The sequence below is a fragment of the Maniola hyperantus genome, chromosome 11 (genome assembly GCF_902806685.2).
Source record: "Maniola hyperantus chromosome 11, iAphHyp1.2, whole genome shotgun sequence".
Taxonomy (NCBI): Eukaryota; Metazoa; Arthropoda; class Insecta; order Lepidoptera; family Nymphalidae; genus Maniola; species Maniola hyperantus.
This window is the reverse complement of record NC_048546.1, coordinates 2,933,440-2,949,301: the sequence shown is the minus strand read 5'-3', so window position 1 is coordinate 2,949,301 and position 15,862 is coordinate 2,933,440. Positions and strand designations below refer to the sequence as shown.

General features: G+C 37.1%; 1 protein-coding gene across 1 annotated transcript; it reads right to left on the bottom strand.

Annotated features, from left to right (window-relative positions):
• Nucleotides 1–4,727: 4,727 nt before the first annotated feature.
• On the bottom strand, nt 4,728–15,032 carry LOC117986238 (uncharacterized). The gene is made up of 6 exons (XM_034973071.2): nt 14,830–15,032; nt 11,249–11,409; nt 8,812–8,946; nt 7,763–7,970; nt 6,855–6,999; nt 4,728–6,254 (listed from the first exon to the last, which is right to left on the bottom strand). Exons 1-6 carry the CDS (start codon nt 14,915–14,917, stop codon nt 6,089–6,091), a joined length of 903 nt encoding a protein of 300 aa, XP_034828962.1. The 5' UTR covers nt 14,918–15,032; the 3' UTR covers nt 4,728–6,088.
• Nucleotides 15,033–15,862: the final 830 nt, after the last annotated feature.

Genomic DNA, 15,862 nt, shown 5'->3' with positions numbered 1-15,862 from the left:
AAGGCTAGCTTTAAGTTTATTGTAATATTTTCATTAAATTATATCACTTGCTTTTGAAGGAAACACATCGTGAGGAAACTGTCAGTTCTCAAGGTTGTATGAAGGCTGCCAATCTGTACTTGGCCAGCGTGGTCCTCATTTAGAGAGCAGAACCGTGTTCAGTAGTGAGCCGGCGGTGGTTTGATTATGATATACTTGATTGTACTGATGTCTACAAAGTTTCGTAATAGGCGGTACCAGAAATCTGTACTTACACTGTTATTACGTTTAAGTTAAGGTCAGAAATGTTTCAGCCAGCACATCTAAGGGGAGTTTAATGTGAATTATTCGGGTAAGAGGATGACCCCTAATTACCTACAGCGAGATTAGCGCCGGCCCTTGGTAAAGTCAAGTAATTACATAATGCTCTGCATGTAATAAGGGACCTGTGGGTCTTGCTCGCAAGATTTGGGGTATCGTGGTAAATATTTTTTAAACAGAGCACAAAACTATTTATTTTTAAATTTTACTTCAGACTAGCTTATGCTAATGATTCAAATTACCACCCTACCGGCAAAGCCGGTAAAGATTTAGCGTTCCGGTACGATGCCGTGTAGAGAAACCTAAGGTAAAAAACTGCCATACCCCTTCCAGGTTAGCCCGCTTTCATCTTAGACTGCATAATTAGTTACTAACAGGTGAGATTACTGTGTAGATATCTGAATAAAATATAAGAAGAAAAATTTTTGGATTTTATTTTATTTTATTTTTATTTTTATTATTCATGTACCAAAAATTGTAGTTACAAAGTAATAATAAATTAAGTTACTATGTGCCCCGCTCATTGCCACTTCAGTTTCGGGAATAGATGTGGGAGTCGCGGCTCCCAGATTCTGTGAGGCACCTACTCGAATATACTGTGATAGGTATCAGCACCTCTACCTTGATCCGATAATACGTAACCGAATTTTCCTAACTTCCCCCACCCCCCCAATAAATCCACGTCACAGTTTAGCAATTTTGTTTGCTTCACCTGAACTCCGATGAAATATTAAGTGTCGTTTTACTACCCTGGGGGTTATATTGTAAAATCTAATACACTAAAGTGCGGTCAAGTTTCATGAAATATTGTTGGCAGTGTGACAGTGAAAAATATTACACTCTTGAATTTTAAGTTTCGCTTTAAATTTATACTAATATTATAAATGCCTTGTTAAAATTCCTTGTTAAAAAGTCTAACAACATTCAAGTTTCAAGTGCAAGACTTTTTACCAATATCAGAAAGAGTCGCTCTAATTAAAGTCAAACTTAACGAGCAACTATTCACAATCATAGAAGCGTACGCTCCCACTGAACGGGCTGAATGGAATGATATAGAGATATTCTACAATTCTCTTCAGGAAGCCATAGAAAAAAGCACAAAAAACATTGTACTAATGGGCGATATGAACGCGAAGATCGGTCAAACCACAGATGATGAGAGCCGGGTACTAGGAAAATATGGATATGGTGAAAGGAACGAGAGAGGAGAACTATTCATTGATTTCTGCCAACAACACGAACTTAAAATAATGAATACAATGTTTAACAAACCTGGAAGCAAAAGATGGACATGGAAATCTCCGAATGGCACCACATTAAACGAAATTGATTTCATAACAACTAATGTTCCAAGAATGATAGCGAATGTAAGCACATTGAACAGGTTTAAATTCCCCAGTGACCACCGCTTAGTGAGAGCAACGCTAAATCTGTGTAGTGGAAAAAAGTCGCGTAAGCACTATATCAAAAAACCTCAAATCAGTTTTGATCCGATGAAATTCCACAATATTATAACTCAGTTATTAACACCACAATGTAATGATAATCATTGCTCTTTAACTTTACAAGAGCATTATGATAGGGTCGAAAACTGCATTCTCCACAGTGTTGCAGAAGCTAAAGTACTCAATGGAAAAAGAAACAATAACATCATAACAGAAGAAATAAAAGAACTCATCAACAAAAGACACAATTTAGCATGCAAACAGAAAAAAACAAAGCAAGAAAAAGATATGTTGAGTAAACTATACCGAGAATTAAATGACAAAATAAGAACTAATGAACAAAATCACAGGCTTGAAACTTTGGAAAGGTATATCAACGAGTCAGGAGCTATTAAAAAAGCCTACAAATCCTTAAGCTCATCAAAAAGCCTGATGTGTCACTTAAAGTCGAAGACAGGTGTTTTAGCAACAAATAGAAAAGAAATAACACATATCGCCACAAAATTTTTCGAAAACCTTTATGCTAAACAACATCATTTAAAAAATGCAACAAATCAAACTGTATTCAATAATGACCCTGTCCCTCCAATTATGGAAAATGAAGTGGAATACTCTATCAAAAAACTTAAACTAGGGAAAAGCCCTGGATCCGATGGAATCAGTAATGAAATGATAAAAGCTGGGAAAGATTCTCTCACCAAACCACTAACTGAAATATTTAACCGTATCATTGTAGAGAAAGAAATTCCTGCACAGTGGACAACATCTGATATCATCCTGCTATATAAAAAAGGAGATCCGAAACTAATATCAAATTACAGACCAATCAGCCTAATGTCCTGCTTGTACAAAGTTTTTGCAAGTACACTGCTGCGCAGGATTACTCCTCAAATTGACGAAAACCAACCAGTAGAGCAAGCCGGTTTCATGAAAAATTACTCAACGATAGATCATATACATACTTTGAAAATGATAATAGAAAAATATAATGAATTTTCAATGCCTCTATATATAGGATTTATAGACTACTCGAAAGCATTCGATTCCATAACACACGAGTCAATATGGCGCGCTTTAGCTGAACAAGGAGTAAATGACGGCTATATTGAAACTTTAAAAATAATTTATAAAAGCAGCAAAGGAAGAGTTAAAATAGACTCGCCCGGACCTCTCTTCAACATTGAACGTGGGGTGAGACAGGGAGATCCGCTATCCCCAAAATTATTTATATCCGTTCTGGAACACATATTTAGAAAGCTAAAGTGGAACAACATCGGACTCAAACTACATGGAAAGTATCTTACACACCTAAGATTCGCAGACGATCTGGTATTGCTGGCGGAAGACCATAATGAATTACAATACATGCTAGAAACTCTCAACGAATATAGTACCTCAGTTGGCTTAGAAATCAACATAGAAAAAACTAAAGTTATGACGAATGTAACAAAAATACCAGTCACACTGCAATCAACCAATATTGAATATGTAGACGAGTATACCTATCTTGGACACCAAATTTCCTTTAACAGTGGAATGGACAAAGAAATTAATAGAAGAATAACAAACACATGGAAGAAGTATTGGAGCATGAGAGAAATATTCAAGGGTACGATTCCCATTAAATTGAAAACGAAAGCTATGGAAGTATGTCTAACTCCATGCTTAACATACGCCTGCCAAACCTGGACGCTTACAAAGAAACAACTTTACAAAATGCAAACAACGCAAAGAAGAATCGAGAGAAGCTATCTAGGAATCAAACTAAAAGATCGAATAAAGAATTCAGAAATAAGACACCGCACCCAAGCAAAAGACATAAAAAAGATTTTACTTAAATCCAAATGGAATTGGGCTGGCCATCTGCAAAGACTGAAGGACGATAGATGGACAAAAATAACAACCAACTGGTACCCACTTGGAAGGAAAAGGAAACGAGGCAGACCATTTACTAGATGGGATGATGACATTGTAAAGGTAGCAGGGAGAGTCTGGACAAGGCTGGCTAGAGATCGGGTCAGATGGAAAGTCTTGGAGGAGGCTTTTACCGCATAAGGCGGTCCTTACAAGAAAGAATATAATCACCTACTAATTACCTACTAAAAACATAACTATATGTAAACTTAAATGTATATATATGTAAAAAAAAAAATATATATAAGAGATTTCGTGAGTGGGTCCAAGCCAGGTAGCACCTGCAATTGTAAATAACTACATACTTAAATAAATAAATAATTTATAATAATAAGAAAAAATTAAAAGTAATTGTATATATATATAATATAATGTTAATAATAAGATAAAATTAAAAACTAAGTAAAATTAAGTATGTGCATGTAAGGAATAATAAAAGCTTTTTTATTTTTTTATTTATTTTATTTATTATAAATGCGGAAGTGTGTCTGTCTGTCTGTCTGCTAGCCTTTCACGGCCCATCCGTTCAACCGATTTTGACGAAATTTGGTAGAAAGATAGCTTGCATCCCGGGGAAGGACATAGGCTTTTTATCCCGGAACAGCAAAGAGTTCCCACGGGAAAAACCTAAATCCACGCGGACGATGTCGCGGGCATCATCTAGTTTAAAATAAATAAAAAAATATCGCGGACATAAACTAGTCTTGAATAACAAACAAGAACCAATTTGACAAAAACGCACGTAAATAGGATCCAAAAAAATGCAACGAAATAAAACTGCTCCACACATGTTCCCCAACGCTTTCCACTGACAGACACAATTGAAAAAGGCCGAATACTTGTGGATTTTTCACTTTCAACAGAGCTGTGGCTTTCAGAGGCATTGGCAATTTGAAGAATGGAATTTGCAATTTGGTGTCCGGCAGTATATTTTATCATTGGTCCAAAAAGTCATATACAACTGTATATTGTGACTTTTTTGGACTCTGTAATTCTGTACTACTGTTAAGGACAGAAGGAAAATCAAAAGATAAAACAACCACACTTCACTCACACGCATCTATAAAATTATGGGTAGAAATAATAATATAATGATTAATAAAAAAATGTTTTTCGTTACTGGGAATATTTTTATTATTCGATGTTTAACTCTGGAAATACAGAATGTAATAATTAGATAAGTACTCAATAAATATAATATAATATAATAAATTATAAAAACAAAATGAACTGTCTATTAGGTATGTCTTATATTATTATTAATAATTATGTACCTACATAGGAAACAAAAATTAACTTTCTTAATTTTTATTTCTATGTAGGTACATAGCTCATGTTCTTAGAACTTAAATTACAAAACCCGTAGTAGGTAAGTAGTTTTGCAAAAAAATTTGAAACTAAGAGGAGTTAGGTTTTAAATTGATAAGTACAAACTCATTTCTTCTAATTGGTCCATTAGTAGTAAGTAGTAGATTCTGTATCAGTGAATTCCATTTACAGTAACATTTATAGTAACACTTTTCACATTATTTTTCGGCGAGTATTTAAATATTTATTGAAGCACAATTAAAATTTGAATATTGAAATGAACCTAAAACGGACCGGCATTGTATAGTTTACTTGAATATTCAAAAGCCCCTTTTAAAAGCTTACTTGAATAAAATCCGTGTCTATTTCTATTAAAAACTAGCTGCCCCGGCGAACTTCGTACCGCCTAACAGTAGATTCTTTTTCAGGTTTTTTTTACATTTTTCTCTCCGTAAGAACCATCCCCGTACTTTAAGGTAGGTATATTATGAAAAAAGAATTAGCGAAATCGGTTCAGCTGTTCTCGAGATTTGCGATCAGCAACACATTCAGCGATTCATTTTTATATATAGAGAAGAGAAGATAGTATCAGGCGGCATACAAACATTTGTAAACTGGCACACCTTAGGGTAGATTTATACTAGCAGCGAATCAAAGCGAATTCTATAAAAAACATAGCAAATTTACTTCTATCTCCACCACGTACAGTACAACACAATCTTGATTTTGCGGGATAAAACGTCCCGGAAATTAACATTGACAACTATGTTAATTTCCGGGACGTAAGCTACCGCTGTACCAAATTTCATGTAAATCAGTTAAACGGATGGGCCTATGAAAATCCCGTGGGAACTCTTTGATTTTCCGGGATAAACAGTAGCCTATTTCCGTGCCCGGGATGTAAGCTAACTTTGTACCAAATTTCATCGAGATCAGTTAATCTGTTAGGCCGTGAAAGGCTAGCAGACAGACAGATAGATAGACAGACAGACACACTTTTGCATTTATATTAGCAAGTATGGAGGATTTCTAACAAACTACAACATCAATTTTCATACTACTTAAAGCTACTAATTATGTAGAGCAGGAACTAAATGCTTCTGATTTTGTTAACTGACTATCTATTTAGCTATAGGTTCTAGGATAGGCACTATACTGCCAAGCGAATCAGCATAGTAATCAGGTTTCAGTGTTTCGTGAGACATCATTTCCTCCTTTGTTTTGTTGGTTAAGACTAGAAGCGTCTTGAAGCCAGTCGCTCTGCCTAATCCTACGTCTTGTTCAATCCTGTGAACAAAAATCAATTTTACGTTTCAGCATTTTATTTATTAATTAGGAAAAGCCAAGAAAACGCCGTGCTTGGAACCAGTAGCTTACAGTAGCTTAGTAGTAGTAGTAGACGTCCGCCTTCTAATCGGAGGTCGGTGATTCGATCCCGGGCACACACCGCTAACTTGTCGGAGTTACTTGCTTTAACGGTGAAGGTAAACATTGTGAGGAAACCTGCATGCCTGAGAGTTCTCCATAATGTACTCAAAGGTGTGTCTACCAATCCGCACATGGCCAGCATGGTAGACTATGGTCAAACCCTTCTCACTCTGAGAGGAGAGCCGTGCTCTGCAGTAAGCCGGCGATGGGTTGATCATGCTGATAGTGACTGATCAAACGCTGCGTCTTCCGGTGTGAGGTCGCCATTCCAGCACCTTAGGATCAACTTCAGCTTCTACTCTAGTTCTCCTACGGATCTCCTTTGATCACGTAGAGAAACTCCAAGCATAGCTCTCTCCATCGCCCGCTGAGTGACTCTGAGCTTTCTTATGAGGCCCATAGTTAGCGACCATGTCTCGGATCCATATGTCATCACTGGCAACACGCACTGTGACTTACATGTCCCCAATAAATAGCACTCGGCTTGGGTCTGAGACATCAGCTCGCTTCATAGCGAAATCCCCGAACGTCTTCCCCGGCTTGCCCAGCAATATCGGTTCGCGATTTGATTCCTGACTGGCTATTTCAGTAAACAATCCCGTGCCTGCAACAAAAATATCTACGATTAGTAGGTAGTTCATCATTATCATCATCGTCATCGCGTGCCTTCTTCGAAACGTAGTTTGGTAATTTCGCCCTCGCTTTGCTCGCGTTTATAGTGCGCGACAGGTCGCTATGGCAAACGGGGTGGGGACGCCGCGCACGGCGCACACCCGCATAGCCCCGCGCTAGCCCGTTGCGGGATAGCGCCAGTGACGTGCGGGTGTGTGGAGCGATTTTTAAAAAGCTAAATCCAGCTAAAGCTAAAGCGGACGAAGTCGCGGGCATCATCTAGTTTATAATATTACTTAGTAGGATTAGGATTAGGATGACAAGAGCCAGATGACGGTAATGGAAGGTGGGCAATTGGCGCAATGGTAAGTGCTGTTGTCTTATTAGTGGGAGGTTCCGGGTTCGCTTCCCGGCTGGGGTTTGGAATTTTATAATTTCTAAATTTCTGGTCTGGTGGGAGGCTTCGGCCGTGGCTAGTTACCACCCTACCGGCAAAGCCGTGCCATGCCATTCCGGTACGTGCCGTGGAGAAACCAAAGGGGTGTGGGTTTGATAAAAAACTGTCATACCACTTACCACCAGGTGAGATAGCAGTCATGGGCTAACTTGTATCTGAATTAAACAAAATGAAATTTCTAATGGCATATGGGCCGCCCAGCCAGGGTCTCGGATATACCTTGTTTTCATAAGCATGTTTCAATACTTTAAAAAGTTTTGACTTTAAAAAGTACTTAAGAATATATTCGGTTGCTTACCTAAAGTCAAGACACCAGCTTTCAAAGGCACATACTTGTCAGTAGCGCCGCTAATAAACAGCACTTCAGGCCTCCTGAGATAAGTAATAGCTTTGTACAACTTGGGCAAGTTGACTTTGTAGTCACTGTCGAAAACCACCGCACCTATCTCTTCATCGTCGGTCAAGTAGTCAATGTAGTCGCCATAGTAGTACGTGCCAACGTCGGGCTGAAAAAAAAACGTCTGTTAAAGGCAATATAAATACCTTACCTACCCATATTCTAAATATATAAAAGGAAAAGGTGACTGACTGACTGACTGATCTATAAACGCACAGCTCAAACTACTGGATGGATTAGGCTGAAATTATGCACATAGGCATGCACATAGCTATTATGACGTAGGCATCCGCTAAGAAAGGATTTTTGAAAATTCAACCCCTAAGGGGGTAAAATAGGGTTTCGAAATTTGTGTGGTCCACGCGGACCGATGTTTGTTGGTTTGTCCTTCAATCACGTTACAATAGTGCAACGGATTGACGTGTTTTTTGCATGGGTATATATTCCTCAATCGCATCTGTCATCAATTTAATACGCTTCATCAGAAAGATCGACAGCTAAATATTTTTAATTCTACGACAACCTGCTTTCGTCGTAACGTCATTATCTCCCTACGAAAGGGAGCTAATTAATCAGTTTGTAATGAGACTTAACCGATTTAACGTGCTAATTCCTTATTACATTTTGCTTTACTTTACTGCCTTTTAAAGTCATAACATCATTGTACCTAAATCTTTTGTACTAGCCAGTTGTTAACGTTTATGCTATGTGTCCTTTAGTTATAAATCCTTTTGTATGTAAATACTTGTGTATGTGTAAATGTTGTTGGTTAGTCAAATAAAATAAAATAAAATAAAAAAATAAAAAAATAAAATAAAAAATAAAGACCTGGAGAGTGACTTAGGCTACTTTTTATCCCGGAAAATAAGAGTTCCCTCGGGATTTTTAAAAACCTAAATCCAACCGAAACTCACGCGGACGAATCACCTAGTATATTAATAATATCTTACCCCCTCTTTGCATTTGAGTCCATATGACTTCAGAACTACGACAGTTTCAGGGCAAGCCACGCAGTATACTGTTTTGTCGAAGTTCACTGATTTGAGGTACTCGGCAATTGCTGTGGATGGTATCGTGAGGTGCTCCTGCGAAGAAAAATTTAATAAGTCTACTAATATTGTAGTTATTAAGTAAAAGAATTATCTGGCTAACTGACTCATCATTAGCGTCAACCGCTGGATATTTTTAGGGTTCCGTACCTCACTTCTTACGGTGCATCCACACCGCATTTAACATTTGTGGAGCAACGTTTCCAAATGTTAGTTGGTGTCTGTCAAGAAAACCTATGGGGTACTTCACGTTGACATATAATCATGAAATTTGGCTGGTAGGTAGCTCTTATATACCAAAAGGAAAAAATCCGCAAACCGTGAATTTTTGGTTACATTACAAAAGAAAATTAAAATGTGTTCATGCAAAAATAATAATTATTTTTAAATTTCAAAGTTAGATAACTATACCAAGTGGGATATCATATGAAAGGGCTTCACTAGTACATTCTAAAACAGATTTTTATTTATTTTTATGCATAATATAGTTTTTGATTTATCGTACAAAATGTCGAAAATAATACGACTGTAATACGGAACCCTCGGTGCGCGAGTCTGACTCGCACTCGGTCAGTTTTTTTTAAGAATGAATATTAGCCATGTTAAATGACTAATATTCCCCTTTCCTCTCCAACTAAGCGTCAAGCTTGTGCTAGGAGTAGATAGTGCAACGGGCGGGGTTTGAACCGTCGACCTTTCGGTTTTCTGTCCATTCCTTTACCCGTTGAGCTATTGAGGCTTTAATTATTATTTGTTTGATAGGATGTCAAGTATCACTTAAATAATTGAATAAGTAACCAAATAATGGTAAAACTATATTACGAAACTGACGAATGATATAATGAACCTAATAAATGCCCTATTTTATATAACAATCAGGGGAGATTATTTATTTTCATCTTCTAAGAAAATTGTATCAATATATTATTATGTTTTCTCGTACAATGAGCTTATGCTGGTATAGGTGATTTGGTAATCAAAGTACACAAAGACTATACAAATAATAATATTTATTATGCTTACATTTTTCTTATCTTCAATAGAAAGCTTCCATCAATCAATGTTCATATTCCTATTTGGAACTCTTTTATTTCTTCTAAGGAGGTAGGTACTAGTGATGTAACGAATGTCATATTTTGCACATAATATGCTGCCAACATTCGCGAATGCGAATATTCAGCTTTTGTTTAAATTTGGCGCCATTTGTTTATGACTTGGTTACGTCGTTGGTGGCAGTCCCGTTACCAAATGATAAAGACTGACAATGTGATTACGAGGTTAAGTTACTTTTTGTTATATAAGAAATGAATGGATTTTGTTTTATTAACCAACTATTACATCAACATTTTTTTTATATTCACAAAACATTCGCAGTAATTTCGTAGAATGCGAATGCGAATACTTATGCAAAAATATGGGAATATCCGCGAATGCGAATGCGAATATTCGTTACATCACTAAGTAGGTACATACATTGCCTACCTGGTCTAACTTATTTGTTTGTTGGCACAAATATTATGTTCTGTATGAGAAATATGTCCTACGTAACAGAAAAGAAGGGTTCAGTGGTACAAGAGGTTCAATGAATTATGTGAAAATTGTATTATAGCCTATTTACTATATACACCTATATCTACGTAATGCAGGTAAGGTGACTTGGGGTAATTTTGACAGGATTTTTTTAGAGATGATCTTTATTTCGGTTAATCAATATAAACAATTTTTTGCCATCGACATGCGTTTTTATACTTAAATCAAATCATACTGTTGACATTACTTACCTAGATAGATGAATTTATATATAAATAAGTTAAGTATGTGAGGTTATTGAGGATATTATTGATTGATGTTACCTATTGATTGTAAATTTTCACATTTTTCTATGATAATGTAATAGAACAATTTGCACACAAAGTTATTGGTTGAATGTGTTAGAACAAAATAGATTAAAGACCAAATTGTACCCCATTCTAGCAAATAAACACTATTTCTATCAGGGGGCACGGCAGTGCCCCCGCCAAGATGTGGTTAAATGTCCATTAATGATTTACTTCTCTTTACATACTGAAACTTATATTGAGAAACAGATAATATATAAGATACTCATGAAGTAGATAGTTTTTAAAATATTAGCAATTGAAATAACCGGCCAGGTGCGAGTCAGACTCGCGCACCGAGGGTTCCATACTACACCCGTATTTTTTAGACATTTTGCAGGATAAGAAAGGATTTTTGAAAATTCAATCCCTAAAGGGGGAACAGGGATTTGTAATTTTTGTGCAGTCCATGCGGACGCGGTCGCGGGCTGTATGGCCGAGGCAAATAGTTAGATACTCACAAACCCATCATCAATATCAGCGGATTTGAACTTCGCTTCATAGTTCTCTCTACTCCTTAAACTATTATTGGAGACGAAGTGCACTGTCTTCCCCAGCCTCTTCATCAGCTCGAAGAACTTCCCCGCGCCTGGGAAAGCATTATTTGTTTCCCAGATCACACCTAGAACAAAGAAGTTAAGTAATTAATTTAATTTGATGTATTTTCTGAAAACGTTTAGGTTTACATCCTAAACTCATTTTTTTGACGACCTCCGTGGCGCAGTGGGAAGCACTGTGGTCTTATTAGTGGGAGGTCCCGGGTTCAATTCCTGGCAGGGGTTTGGAATTTTATAATTTCTAAATTTCTGGTCTGGTCTGGTGGGAGGCTTCGGCCGTGGCTAATTACCACCCTACCGGCAAAGCCGTGTCACCAAGCAATTTAGCGTTCCGGTACGATGCCGTGTAGATACCAAAGGGGCATGGGTTTTGTAAAAACTGCCATTCATCTTTCAGATTAGCCCGCTACCATCTTAGACTGCATCATCACTTACCACCTGGTGAGATTGCAGTCAAGGGCTAACTTGTATCTGAATAAAAAAAAATAAAAAACTCTATCCATGTTTTCAAAAAAACATTCGAAATTCAATTCGAAAACATTGTTCCGTTTGTGACTAGGTTGGTGACTCAAAATGGTTAACGTCCACAGGGGTATTCGTCTCTGTCATTTGCGTGGTATTACGTAGCAAGCTGTGATAGGGGGTCGGGGGTTCGATCCCGGGCACGCACCTCTAACTTTTCGGAGTTATGTGCGTTTTAATTAATTAAATATCACTTGCTTTAACGGTGAAGGAAAACATCGTGAGGAAACCTGCATGTCCGAGAGTTCTCCATAATGTTCTCAAAGATGTGTGAAGTCTACCAATCCGCACATGGAGACTATGGTTAAAACCCTTCTCACGCTGAGAGGAGACCAGTGCTCTGTAGTGAGCCGGCGATGGGTTGATCATGATGATCACGTAGCAGAGAGCCCTATGCTAACTTTGTTTCCGCGGATAGAGTGTATCCAGGGCCGTCTTTACCCGGAGTTTCAAGGGGTGCAGTGCACCCGGGCGCAGAGAGCTCCTAGGGAGCGCAAGGCGACCGCCATACATTTCGATAGGTACCTACTACACTGAAACTACGCGAGCGGAGCCGTGGGCACAGCCAGTGGAGTAAAAGGCTAACTTTTGCACCCCGGCGCCGAATATGCTTAAGCTGGCCCTGAGTGTATCTTAGCTTACCTAGCTATGATACCTAATGCGGTAAGCACCTTTCTATTTGTTAATAGCAATGTAGTTGCTAGTTAGCAATGCTAGTTAGAAAAATTGTTGTCTTTACCTACTTAAGTCATTACAGAGTGCGCTGCCCCACTTTCGTATTTATAAATCACTACCCATATTATAAAGAGCCTCAATAGCTCAACCGGTAAAGGAGTGGACTGAAAACCGAAAGGTCGACGGTCCAAACCCCGCCCGTTGCACTATTGTCGTACCTACTCCTAGCACAAGCTTGACGCTTAGTTGGAGAGGTGAAGGGAATATTAGTGATATAACATGGCTAATATTCTTTAAAAAAAAATATAAATAAGGAAGTGTGTTTGTTTGTTGGTTTATTGGTTTGGTTTGGTTGGTTTGTCCTTCAATCATGTCGCAACGGATCGACGTGTTTTTTTGTATGGGTATACCTACTTAAAGACCTGGAGAGTGACATATGCTACTTTTTATCCCGGAAAATCAAAAAGTTCCCCCGGGAATTTTAAAAACCTAAATCCACGCGTACGAAGTCAAGGGCATCATCTTGTAAATCATGATTCATGATAGGTAATTATGTAAGAATTCAGTTTCATCTTAACATACCTACCTACTTTGTTGATTATTACAAATATACCTAGGTATTCTAATAGCTGGAATGGCAACCTCGCACCGGAAGACGCAGCGTTGGAAGACCCCCCACTAGGTGGACGGACGACATCAGACGAGTCGCAGGGAGCCGCTGGATCCAGGCGGCGCAAGACCGTGGCGTGTGGAAGTCCCTACAAGAGACCTATGTCCAGCAGTGGACGTCTATTGGTTGATGATGATGATGATGATGATGATGATTCTAATAGTAAAGGTGGTGTAACAATTTAGTAGCACGATGAGTAAGAGGTAACGCCATAGTACTACCTCGTCACTAAGGAGTTAAGGACCATTTTCCTCGTAGTATTTAGAATTTCCACCTATACTTAAGAATTTGCTGTGTCATAGTGATAAAAACAATAGTCATGTCACATAAACCCATAAAAGCATCCTCATTTCTTTCAGCCATTGTACCTAGCATTGTATTAATTCAGTAGCTAAACCACTCCGACTTCGCTTGAGTGGAATTTTTGAAAATCGATGAAGGGTAGAATTTCTGAAAATTTTGGAATTCCTTATAAGGTGACTTGGGGTAATTTTGACAGGAATTTTTATGAGGAGATCTAACGTCTTTAATTCGGTTAATTTATAAGCAATTCTTCTAATTAGGTCCATTTATGATTTACTTCTCTTTACATACTGAAATATTTTTTGTATAACACTTATGAGATAAAGTAGGGTAGATTTTTTTAATTTTAGTATTTGAAAAATTGTGTTATTTTTTCTTGGATGTATTGGGGTATTTCCGAATTTTATCAAAAGTGGTTTTTATTGCGCTCTGATCGACGGTTTACGTTTATTTTTCGATCGTTTTTATCCCTGAAACAAAATATTTGTAGGATCAAAAGTTTTATAACGATGATAAAATGATTCATAATTTTGATTAAAAGTTTGTTTGTGGAATGAAACTTTGTTATTTGTCTTTTGATCGGTCACCGTAGTAACTGCCTAATTAAAAATGTGACATTGATAAAAATATTTTTTTCTGTTATCAAAATAAAACTTTAATATAACGTAGACCGTAGGCTATGTACGTGTAACTGATAATTAGAATGTTATCAATTATCATTAATAGGTACTTATCACTTCAAGTCACTAATTAACTCAGCATAGCAATCTCAACCGTTATTGAAATGCTAATAAGGGGGCGTCCATAAATTACGTGAGGTGTTTTTTTAAATTCCCTGTCCCTTCCTCCCCCCTGGTGAGATGTTGTGATGTGTTTATGTGGGTTTTATTCAACCCCTTCCCCCATCCCCCAATCTCACGTGAGATTTTTCAAAATTTGGGTTTCTTACGTAAACGCGTTGGATTTTTATTGTAAAAAGAAAAAAAAAATTGCTTCGTGCTTTTATTTACGACTAGTGTAATAAAAATTTAACAATAGAATACTTAAATCGTATTACGATTACGCTTACGATTAAATCTTAAGCATGTACAATCTGGATTAATTAATGGACCAAAATAGTATAATGTTTTTTGTTTCAATCAGAAAAAAAAATGCGTGATATTTGCCGAGACCCCCCTCTCGCCAACGTAAGGTTAGATGAGATTTGACTCGACCGCCTCCCCCCTTTAAACATCTCACCTAATTTATGGATGCCCCCTAAGTAATAATCAAACACAAATCACAAGGGAAAACATAATATTATGACATCACTAACCATCACAATCTGAGAACACGTGGTCGAAGGAACTCAAAAATTCTTTAATTTCAGTCTCATTCAATCCCAATAGACTCACTGGTTCCATACTTTCACTATCACTTATACACTAAGTATAAATAATTCGAAATGAGTGATTATTATGAATGTAAAACACGTGCTATCCAACACTAGCATGCGTTAAAACTGCGCTCGAGTTGACTTGATCCTAAATATATGTACACACAACTGTTCTATCTTTATTTATTCGACTTTAACTGTAAGGAAATAAGAGTGAATTTCCAACTGTGAAGTCGTGCAGATCGCGAATTTTTATAATGGTTTCCATTGCTCGACGGCTTTGTTTTAATTAAACCGTGTCATGTCTAGCGTCATCTAATTACGAGTTTTGAATTCTTTTACAATATTTCATTTCGATTTCTTCAACTTTATGTTTCATATAATATTTATGTGGTTATTTTGTTTTATTTTTATTATAACTGATTCAATGAAATTTTGAATTTAGAACCTAGCTGTTACACAGCTGTACAGTTTACATATTTCGAAATCTAATATGAAAACAATCAAGATTTAATGAGATGAAAGATCACGAAAATGAAAAAAATTATACAAAAATCAGGAAACTAATAATTAGCAACAGTTTGTTCAAAATAAGATAAGATAACGTAAAAGAGAAAATAAAAGACATTATGGTCTAATACTTAATATATTTTTTATTCTGAATTTTTTAGTTGGTTTGTTCACAGATAAGTTAATTAATTTAATTTTAATTAATTAACTACATCCTACGCTTAATATTATAATACCCTTGAATTAAAAATGACCTGATTCCGACATTTTTTAAGACAATGGAAACCCAGCCTCATATCGATCACGTGTGTCTGAACGCCATAAAACGGCCTTGCTACAGTTCCGATGAGTCACACCCGCAGGGAGAGACGGTATATTCCTCTAAAGTCTAAATGTCAATGTCATGGCTTAGTATCATGATGGTCATCCTGAAGTATTTAGAAACCGACACGATTCGGACAAT

Bases quoted from the DNA above. Each gene is read 5' to 3' on its own strand.
- LOC117986238 (XM_034973071.2), bottom strand. From the start codon at position 14,917: ATGGAACCAGTGAGTCTATTGGGATTGAATGAGACTGAAATTAAAGAA. The intron at 8,947-11,248 runs GTGAGTATCTAA...TTTTCTTCGCAG, and splicing joins CTGATATTGATGATGGGTTT to GAGCACCTCACGATACCATC. The intron at 6,255-6,854 runs GTAAGTCACAGT...TTTTGTTCACAG, and splicing joins GTGCTATTTATTGGGGACAT to GATTGAACAAGACGTAGGAT.